Source organism: Sinocyclocheilus anshuiensis, unplaced genomic scaffold, assembly GCF_001515605.1.
Source record: "Sinocyclocheilus anshuiensis isolate Anshui unplaced genomic scaffold, SAMN03320099.WGS_v1.1 scaffold451, whole genome shotgun sequence".
Classification (NCBI taxonomy): domain Eukaryota; kingdom Metazoa; phylum Chordata; class Actinopteri; order Cypriniformes; family Cyprinidae; genus Sinocyclocheilus; species Sinocyclocheilus anshuiensis.
The window spans coordinates 1040075-1050059 of NW_015549630.1; the positions used below are offsets into that span (position 1 = coordinate 1040075).

General features: G+C 36.4%; 1 protein-coding gene across 1 annotated transcript in view; it reads left to right on the forward strand.

The window, feature by feature from the left end:
- The window catches only part of LOC107659585 (uncharacterized), a 38960-nt gene that overhangs the window by 5030 nt on the left and 23945 nt on the right, over positions 1-9985 (forward strand). Inside the window, exons 6-8 of the mRNA XM_016448588.1 lie at positions 2395-2652; positions 2888-3166; positions 3358-3648. Coding sequence (XP_016304074.1) covers positions 2395-2652; positions 2888-3166; positions 3358-3648 — 828 coding nt within the window. The remainder of the gene's footprint in view (positions 1-2394; positions 2653-2887; positions 3167-3357; positions 3649-9985) is intronic.

Here is a 9985-nt window from a genome sequence, read left to right on the forward strand (position 1 = left end):
GACTCGAACTAGACGTCAATTAATGCACGTGTGTCACCTGATCCACATATGCACGGATTCCTTTTTGCACGAGCAATTTATGATATATTAATGCAGAACAGAACATTTTTATTCCCAAACATATATGTATTTGTACAAATCGCTGCACAATAATTTAATCCTGAATTCCACAGACTTAAATTGAAAGGCATTTGTTTGTGGTTAGTAAGATATGTATAAAATTTATGCAGTACATGGATAATTGTGCGTGCATCTATTAATAATTTTGAGTCTAATTTCATCCCATACCCTTTCTCCCCACATTAGCGACGCCCCTGATGTTGGTGTGAAACTGTTATCAGAGACTGAAGACAAGACACTTCACGCACACCGACAGGTGGCAGTAACTGCCTTGTTACACGCCAAAAACGAAGAAGAAAAACAACAACAAACTGTCCAATCTTAATAGTACACTCAAAATATTAGGGAAGCATCCAAATGGACTATGTGAACAATGCAAAGCAGAAGAAACAGTGACCCATGCAATTCTTGAATGTAAGAAATATGAGGAAGAAAGAAGTAATATAGTTGAAATCAAGAAGAATGGAATTCAGGTGGTACATTTTAAATATTTAATAAAATGGGCAAGTGAAATAAATAGTAAAGCTTTCTTTAATTTTCTTAAAAGGACGGGATTAATAAGTAGAATGTAACTCTCTGTTCCACACTCCGGAGCAGAAGGTGGCGGTAATGCACCTAATTACGCTGGTTGCCAGCCGCAAGAAGAAGAAGAAGAACAACAACAAACTGCTGATAACGGATAATATTCACGATAAGAGGACACTCTTAAAAGTACATTTCACCTGTACTTTTTTTTTCTGAGCCACAGGTGTTAATTATTTGAGAAAATGCTCACTCTTGTGTGTATGTTGACTTTTTGGCCAGTCGTTAACGCAGGTATGTTAGTGCTGCTATCCTGTATATTTCAACCATATGGTGAGGTGAGAACATCTGTGTTTTTGAATGTCTGTGCACTAAATCTTGCTGCAAATGCTAGCTTGGTTTTTGCTGGTTAAGTTTTTGGGGAATAGTGCAGTTTTGAGAATCTTTCTTTTGGAAAATACTGGTTAGGTTGTTTACTGCCTAATTAATTAAAAAAGCTGTGACGTCTGAAAATGTGTAAAGTCATGCGAACAACCCAGGTGAAAAAGACGTAGTATTAAATGTATTAAAAATATACTTGAAATTCAAGAAGTATGTTTAGTTTGTGTGTGTGTGTGTGTGTGTGAAATATTAACATTTGTTATAGAAGACAAACTGAAATCTGAGTGCAGAGACAAGCAAAGGAATAGTAAGTGTATTTTCATGTTGTATCACCTCTGTTATAGAGATTTTTGAATCAGGCCTAATGGAGAAAAGCACAATTTAAATATATTTCTTTTTCACCTGGGAATTTTTGCCTAATTAGCAGTCTGTGACTTTTAGTATATTTTAGTGTTGAAGTAAAACATTGACCGTAATGACCACACATTTTATTGGACCGTTTACTTTATTTGTTTAAAATTTCTGTCTTCTAACTTGATAGACGGATAAAGTGAGCTTCTGTCACTGTGCATCTGCCTAGGCGCGGGGTCCTATCGCTGTCCAAATAAAAGTTCCGGCGCTGTCATAATAGTTCTGACACTTTGCAATTTACAAATATATGATGCTATATGTAGAAAATGTAGATTTATTGTAATGTGAGAGAAAGATGGGTCTTCGTCCTCAACGTTTTTTTACCTTCCATTACCTAAACATCTTATAGCTGTTTTTATGCTTGAGTTTTTTCTTTTTCTTTTTGCAGAGGCTGTTTGCATTAGATGTTATTTACACGAAGTACAAATAGCGAACACTAAGTGTAAAAAGTGTTTAGATGTTATTTATAATTAGTGTAAATGAGAGCTAGTATTTGCACTTCAGTGTATTGTAGTACATTATAAAACAGTAATAGCCTAATAACAACATAATCAGTGTATGATAATTTTTATTAACATAATACATTGATGTTGCCATGTAGGTACCTTATTTGTCCCTATCACTAAAACCCACTCTACTCCTACTGAACCTGTGGATCGGTAAAGGTATTCTTGAAGGTCCAAGAAGGGAGACACATTTTTTTGAGTATTCAATATGAGCTGCATGCCTTGTTGTCGATGTGCATTGCAGTTCATGTAAACAGCCTTTGACAACAAGTCAAGCCATTTTTTCTTTCCACAGCCTTTGGCTTTTCTAACCAAACAAATAAAAATAACTTGATGGTTTCTGGCCTCTGTGTCCCTTTCTGTAGAGGTTTGCAGGAATGCAAATTTGCATCTACAGTAATGATGTAATTTGACATTGTACTAATATTGAATGCTTGTCCTTGTGTATCCGCAGGTTCTCACTCACTGATGGCTTTGGCAACATATATAGTTGGACAAACACAATTTCCCGAGTTTAGTGTTGTGGTGATGCTGGATGATGTGCAAATAGCGTATTATGACTCAACCACGTGGAAACCTGTCTATCGCTCTCACAGTGAATCAAAATATTACGATGAAGAGCAAAGTGATGCTGGTGTTGTATTGCGTGATATGTATTATGACATGAAAGATCGAGCCTTTTATCTTAAGGAGCACCAAAATCACACAGACGGTGAGAGCTATAGTCTACATATCAATATCAACACACAAAACATTTAATAACACATGTAGCTTTTATGTGTTTATTATCTTTTCCTTAAAATCAATAATCAAATTTTTGTCATTGTACTCTTTAGTACATGTAGCTTTTTTGCTTCTACATCAAATTTTTTATTTTATTTCACATCTTATATTGTACTATGTTATTGAAGAATAATACATCTTAACTTTTTTTCATTCATTTGAAGGTGTACATGTTCATCAGAGACTTGTTGGATGTGAACTGTTGAACAGCAATAAACCAGGTCAACTTCATTACTGGGATGCTTTCGGTGGACAAAATATGGAGGAGTTTATTTTTGATGTAGGAAAACACGCTATCCAGATAAAAATGCCGTGGGTGATAACATGGGACCAACTAAAACGGGTTCATGAAAACTTTATGTATGAAAATGTTTATCATCCTATTTGCATTAAAACTTTGAGAAGGTACCTGAATATGGAGAAGAACAATGTGCTGAGAAAAGGTGAGAGGATCAACCTTATTAACTTGAGTATAATTAAGAAAAAAGCATGATCAAAAAATATAACCCAGACAGCTGTGCTAACAGAGAATGTGACTCTGAAAGCTATATGAATCCTGCTTATGATAAATGAATGACTGATGCAACGAACCCAACAGTTTAGCAACAGTAACATTTCTCGTCCTTCTCTGTAGTGAAGCCCAGAGTCAGACTCATGAAGAAGACACTCTCAGACTCTCAAGGGCTTCAGATCAGCTGTCTGGCCACTGGTTTTTACCCCCGTCACATTAACCTGACCCTGTTCAGAGATGGTCAGCCTGTGGATGATGATCAGATCACAGGAGGAGAGATTCTGCCCAACGGAGACGGAACGTACCAGATGAGGAAGAGTTTGGTGATCAGTGAAGAAGAACTACGTGAGGAACATAAATACAACTGCACAATGAAGCACCTCAGTCTGGACAACAAACTGGACATTATTTTTGGTAAAGAAAAACTAACAATTAAGGAAAATGCCTCTTTGGAAATGAAATTCGACATTAGGTTTAATAACAAAAAGTAACTTTATATAACTGTAGCTTACTGATTTCTGTTTTTTTTTTTTTTCGCTTCGCCCCAATTTCAGATGTGGCTGAATCTGACCCAGGATCATTTACGCAGTCTGTAGTTTTCAGTGTGCTAGTTTTCATGTGTGTGGTTGTTTTCATCACAACTGCACTCATTATATGGAGGAAGAGACGAGCTGCTGGTAAATTTTAAGTAGAAAGGTAACAAAGATCAATTTATCTGATATTCAAGTAAACTGGTGAAGCAACAGAAAATACTTGGTTCTTTAGTGAAAAAGAAAAATTAATCTGTTCACCATATCTAAGTCTTAAGTGTAGTTTAGTGATGCTCTAAACTTTATTATGGTGTAAGTGTGTACCTTCTTCATTCTCATTTAGGTTCAGTTTCCAAGACAACCCAGAGTCATTACACCCGGACTCCAAGTGAGTAAACATTATTTTATTATTATATTTTTACTACTTTAGTAAGTGATGAAATAAAAAATGTTGTAAATATTGTTTTTTTTCCAACACTTTTTTCAAAAACATATACAATAATTATTATAGCATTTATATCTCAGTTGTTCTTTAAATGTAATCTTTTGCATTATGCAGTAACGTCTTTATCTTTGTTCTGCTTTAGTGCGAGATGCAACTTGAAAAAAAATTAGCCTGTATGGACTCAAATTGATGAGGTAATATACACACAGTATTTGGTCTCATTTGTTTCCTGTGGATGTTCGGTGGCTCTTATTGGAGTCTTTGATGGGACATTGGAAAGTTGCAACAAGGAGAACGCTCATCAAGCTGTATCCTCTTATGAAGAATGCACCTCAGTATGACACGCTGCTCAAAAATAAGACTGATCGAACCACAATGATGTAGGATTTTTTTTTTTTTTTTTTTTTTATTATTATAACAGTTACAGTGCAATCAAGGTATACGTTTTTTGGCCATTATGTGTGTTTTCCAGGAAAACAAACTGATAAGCTTGAAAATTGCTAGCACTATACTCTGATTAGTAGAGCTACAGGAATAAATTTGTAATTGAGCCATTGCATAAATGTATTTGCATCAAAAACATATTCTGTTATGTGGCAAAGACATTCATTTCAATGACATGGGAGTTGGTGCACTACCTTGAACACCTGACACATCCAGTGTTATATGACACACCTTATTGATCAATAAAAAACTCTAAAGTTGGTCGTTTTCACTTTCTGTGTAAAACAGAGCATATCACAGAAACGTTGGTGAGATGTGTATCTGTGTCTCATGTCACGCGATCGAATGTGACATGTAAACCTAATTCTTAATCCTAATTCACTCAATTTGTGAATATTTTATCACAACCTAATTTAATTGTGATCAATCCACTTAAATTTCTAAAACAGATGTTTAGTTAATCCATTTATGTTGGTAAGTGAATAAGTTTTGTTGCCATTAAATGAAAATGGGCATGAAATTGCTAGTTCCCAGCATGTCTTGCACAGGAATTTATGGGAAGGGTAAACTATGTTGAAATAAGGCAATATTTTATATCTTCTGGAGCAAGGTGAAAAAAAGCTTGAGAACTGTTTTATGTTCTGCTATGTTGAAATTTAAATGTCCTTTGTAACAGAAGGTTGAAGTTTTGGGGTTTTCCACTGTGGTGAAGAGTGTTTACTGGGCACTTTACTTTGAAAATACCAGCCCAGTAAACACAGTGATGTGTATATATATAATGTATATATAAAAAGAAGAGTTGCATTCAGCAGGCTAGTGTGTCCCACTGCTGGCTATTGGTGAATAGATCTGAATAGAATTGATCCATGTTTAATTGATCATTAAACTCTGTCGAAACAGCTTAGGCCAGTATCTATCAGATGAATACACATACAGTACATGTGGTTGTCAGACCTAAACGAAGAAACATTACGTAAGAATCCACGAACAGAAATTGTGTATAACAGATGGTCATCTAGGTGCTGTATAGGTAAAGGCTTTGTCTTGTAAGATTGCTTGCACTGGGTCGCACAGTGGCTCAGTGTGAAGCACTGTTGCCTCACAGCAAAAAGTTCCCCGGTTGAAGAACCAATTGAGACGGGGATTTCTGTCTGGAGTTCTCATGTTCTCCCTGTCAGTGTGGGTTTCCTGTAGTTGAATTCTCCTCATGTCTTGCCCAACAACTACGACTGATTTTCTCCTTCTATCTTTTTTTCAATCACTTAGACATTTTCTTTTAAAGGGGTCATATGATGCTGCTAAAAAGAACATTATTTTGTGTATTTGTAATTAAATGTGTTTATGCGGTTTAAGGTTAAAAAACATTATTTTCCACATACTGTACATTATTGTTTCTCCTCTATGCCCCGCCTTTCTGAAACGCGTCGATTTTTACAAAGCTCATCGGTCTGAAATTTACGCGTTGCGTTGCATCGCATCGCGCCGTGTAAACATAAAACCATGTCTGCATTTGAGATCGGAGAAATGACCAACAACAAGCGCTACCCTACACTGCTCAAAACTCGCATTGAAAACTTATGAAAACGTACTTACAGTCTGTGAGTCAGAACAGCCGGCATTGTAGTCTACTCTCCCAGGATCAGGAAACAGTAAACGTACTTACAGTCTGTGAGTCAGAACAGCTGGCATTGTAGTCCTCTACCAGGATCAGAAAACAGTCCTCCATAAAATGTGCTGCACACATCTGAATATTTGGGTTGAAGTGTTCTGGAACAGTGTTGTAAATACAACTTAACCACTGATTTCTAGTCATGTCCTCTTTTGGAAGGCCAAACCAAGTAGTTTCGCTTTCATAACGAAACACACAGCGTCACACACACGGCGGGCTAGAGTGAGCGGAGGCCGGCGGGCTTGAGAACAGCGCGGCCGGCGGATTCGACGAAGGAGCGAGCTTGCGGCAACCACATGTGACGACCCCAGGCTGGACTCCGCTTCCAGCATGTAGACATGTGGGGGCATGTTAGAACGAGCCGTTTTAGGTAGGTGTGGTTGACTCTTAACTTTTATAAAGAATATCTCTTCGGATTTGAGACTTTAGTCTTTGCAACTTTAAAGATCTTTTTTATGCACCAAGAGCTTGTAACACTCCAAAGAGAAAGGAAAAATTTAAATCGCATCATGTGACCCCTTTAAATGTCTTCTTTTAAAGGTGGCATTGAGGGTAAGGGTGAGTAAACAAGGACATATTTTTCATTATTGTGTGAACTATTACTTTAACTCAGTTTTCGTATTTTGTCTTATAAGTAAAAGCTATGCATGCTCTGTGATGTTGGACAGTTTCCAGAATTTGAATAGGTTTAGAAAATGTAAAAACAGTGTTACATTCAACAGAAAGGAGAACTATTAAAACAGAGCAGCTCAGGTTTATAACATTGTCTTGTGGGAAAAAAAAAAAAAAATAAATAATAGTAATAATAATAAATGCTTGTCAAATATAAATGTTAATTTTTAATATTCTAGAAAGTGTCTAATTTGAGACTGTATTGTATGCTTGTTCTTGTGTACCCACAGGTTCTCACTCACTGATGGCTTTTGCAACATATATAGTTGGACAAACACCATTTCCTGAGTTCAGTGTTTTGCTGATGTTGGATATAGGATATTATGCAAATAGAATATTTTGACTCATACACTCATACACTTCATATTTTCTTGGACACATTCCCTTCATAAATGAATCCACTGCGTCCTCAATTAATCTGATGTCGAGAGAAAATGAAGACTCTTATGTTCACTTTTACATCCAACAACAAAACACCTGCATTGCTTACGAGACTTTGACGCTACAGCTGCTCGAGCGCGAGAAAATGACAGACCGTGTACTGGCTAAGGACGGAAACTATTATGCTAATACGGGACAGTCTGTTAGTGGTTGTGGGCGAGCCTGATTAGTATGGCTTTTTCAACTTCAACTTTTATATATTTGTATAGCACATTTTAACGCAATTTTGTTGCCCAGAGTGCTTCACAATTTAAAAGAAAGCATATACAAAGATTAAAAACAATAAAATCTAACATAATTACTAAGAATAAACCACTGAATGAACCAACCAACAGATGACAAATACCCTTTATAGGGTCATTACACATTGGGGTTGTTCCTCTACGAAAGGTCTCTACGAAGGTCTTTCCTCTGCGAAAGCTAATGTAAAAAGAGTTCAGTTTTCAACTGAGACTTAAAAACTTCTAAGGATGGAGCCTCCCGAATAGACTATTCCACAATTTGGGAACCACAACCATAAATGCTCTATCACCTTTAGACTTTCTTTTGGAACGAGGAACTGCCAGTAACAGTTTATCTGCTGATCTCAGTGTCCTAGCCGATGTATGGTACTCTAAAAGATTGGTGATATAACTTGGGGACATGTTATGAAGTGCTTTAAAAACCATCAATAAAATCTTAAAATCGATCCTGTACTGAACTGGTAGCCAATGGAGAGAGGATAATACTGGAGTAATATGATCCCTTTTTCGTGCCTGTCAAAAGCCTGGCTGCAGCATTCTGTACCATTTGCAGACGAGATAGTTGTCGCTGACAGATCCCAACATAAAGAGAATTGCAATAATCCAATCTCGAGGTAATAAATGCATGGACAATGGTCTCTAATTCTTTAAACCTAAGAATGGGTTTTAACCTGGTGATCATGTTGGTAAAATCTACTTTTTACTACCGACTTTATCTGATTTTCAAAGCTGAGAGTTGAGTCAATTATGATACCCAGTTTTCTTACACTGCTTTTTATAATTATTTCTAAAGGAGCAATAGTACTCTAAATCATCTTTTTCAATTTTGGTGGACCAAAAATAATTATGTCAGATTTTTTTTCATTAAGCTGAAGAACATTTTTAGACAACTAAATTTTGACCTCTTCCAGACAGAGTAACAGGGACTGTAGCAAGTGCTCGTTCCCGACTTTAATGGTAAATATATCTGAGTGTCATCAGCATACATATGACAGGAAATGTCATAGCGACGACATATAGATCCAAGTGGGTACATGTACAATGAAAATAATGGGCCCAGAATAGAACCTTGAGGAAGACCATATTTTAAAGGAGCCACAGAAGATGAAGTATTTGCTAAATTAACAAAAAATGTTCTATCATGCAGATATGAATGAAACCATTTTAAAGCTGTTCATTTGATGCCTACATCACACTCCAAACATTTTAAAAGGATCGAGTGATCAACAGTGTCGAATACAGCACTGAGATCCAGCATAATTAAAACAACCCCCAACCCAGAGTCAGCTGCCATCAGTAAATCGTTCGCAACTTTTACCAAAGCAGTTTCTGTACTGTGACCAGCTCTAAATCCAGATTGGAATTTATCCAGAATATCATTTTCAGTTAAAAAAGGGGTAATTTGAGAAAGAACAACCTTTTCTATAACTTTAGATAGACATGGTAATTTAGAAATTGGGCGGAAATTATTCAGCTCTGTGGGGTCAAGGCCTGATTTTTTAAGTAAGGGAGAGACCACTGCTTGCTTTAGACAGGGTGGAACAACACCATTAATTAAAGAGCTATTCACAATAGATAATATACTAGAGTGAAGGAGGAATAGGATCTAAAGGAGTATGTGACAATAAATGGCAGCGCTGACAAGCGCTTGTGTGAGGGGGTTATGACATATCCACAACTTTAGTTTACAGGAGTATAAAGGCAGTGTTGTCGGTCATAACTTCTGTCGAGAAATAGCGCAGACACTGGACGAAGATGATTATCAAATGGAGTAGTCTGAAAGACTGCGCGTTCGGCTGTATTCTGAGCCGCTTCAGACAGCGCGCCAGTAGCGCTTCAACGGACAAAAACACAAACAATTATGTCAAAATGCTGGGTTTTGACTTAAATGAGTTATAAAGTCTTAAATGACTGTAAAGAGTTGGGAGAAAATCGGATGTGTGTCAGTTACGCGTCATGTGCATCAGGTTTTAAAGTGACAGCGCTGCTTTTAAAGTGAAATCTGATTAAGTCTGTCATTGATGTAAATTACAAAACAAAAGAAAAAGAAATCACTCGACTGCTCTAGTCGCTGATTAAGTTTTGTAGCTTGAATAAAGATTAATCTATATAGTTTATGCATATACAATTTATAGTTTATGTGAAGATTGTTTTAAGTTCACTTAAATTAAAAGTTAAAAATTATATTTTTCAGAACCTACTAAATGTTAAAAATAATGGCTTTCAATTATACTGTAACGTTGAATTGCTATAATTAATGGCTCAAATTAAGGGGAAAATGCATTTAATAGAGACATCAGTAGCAGTA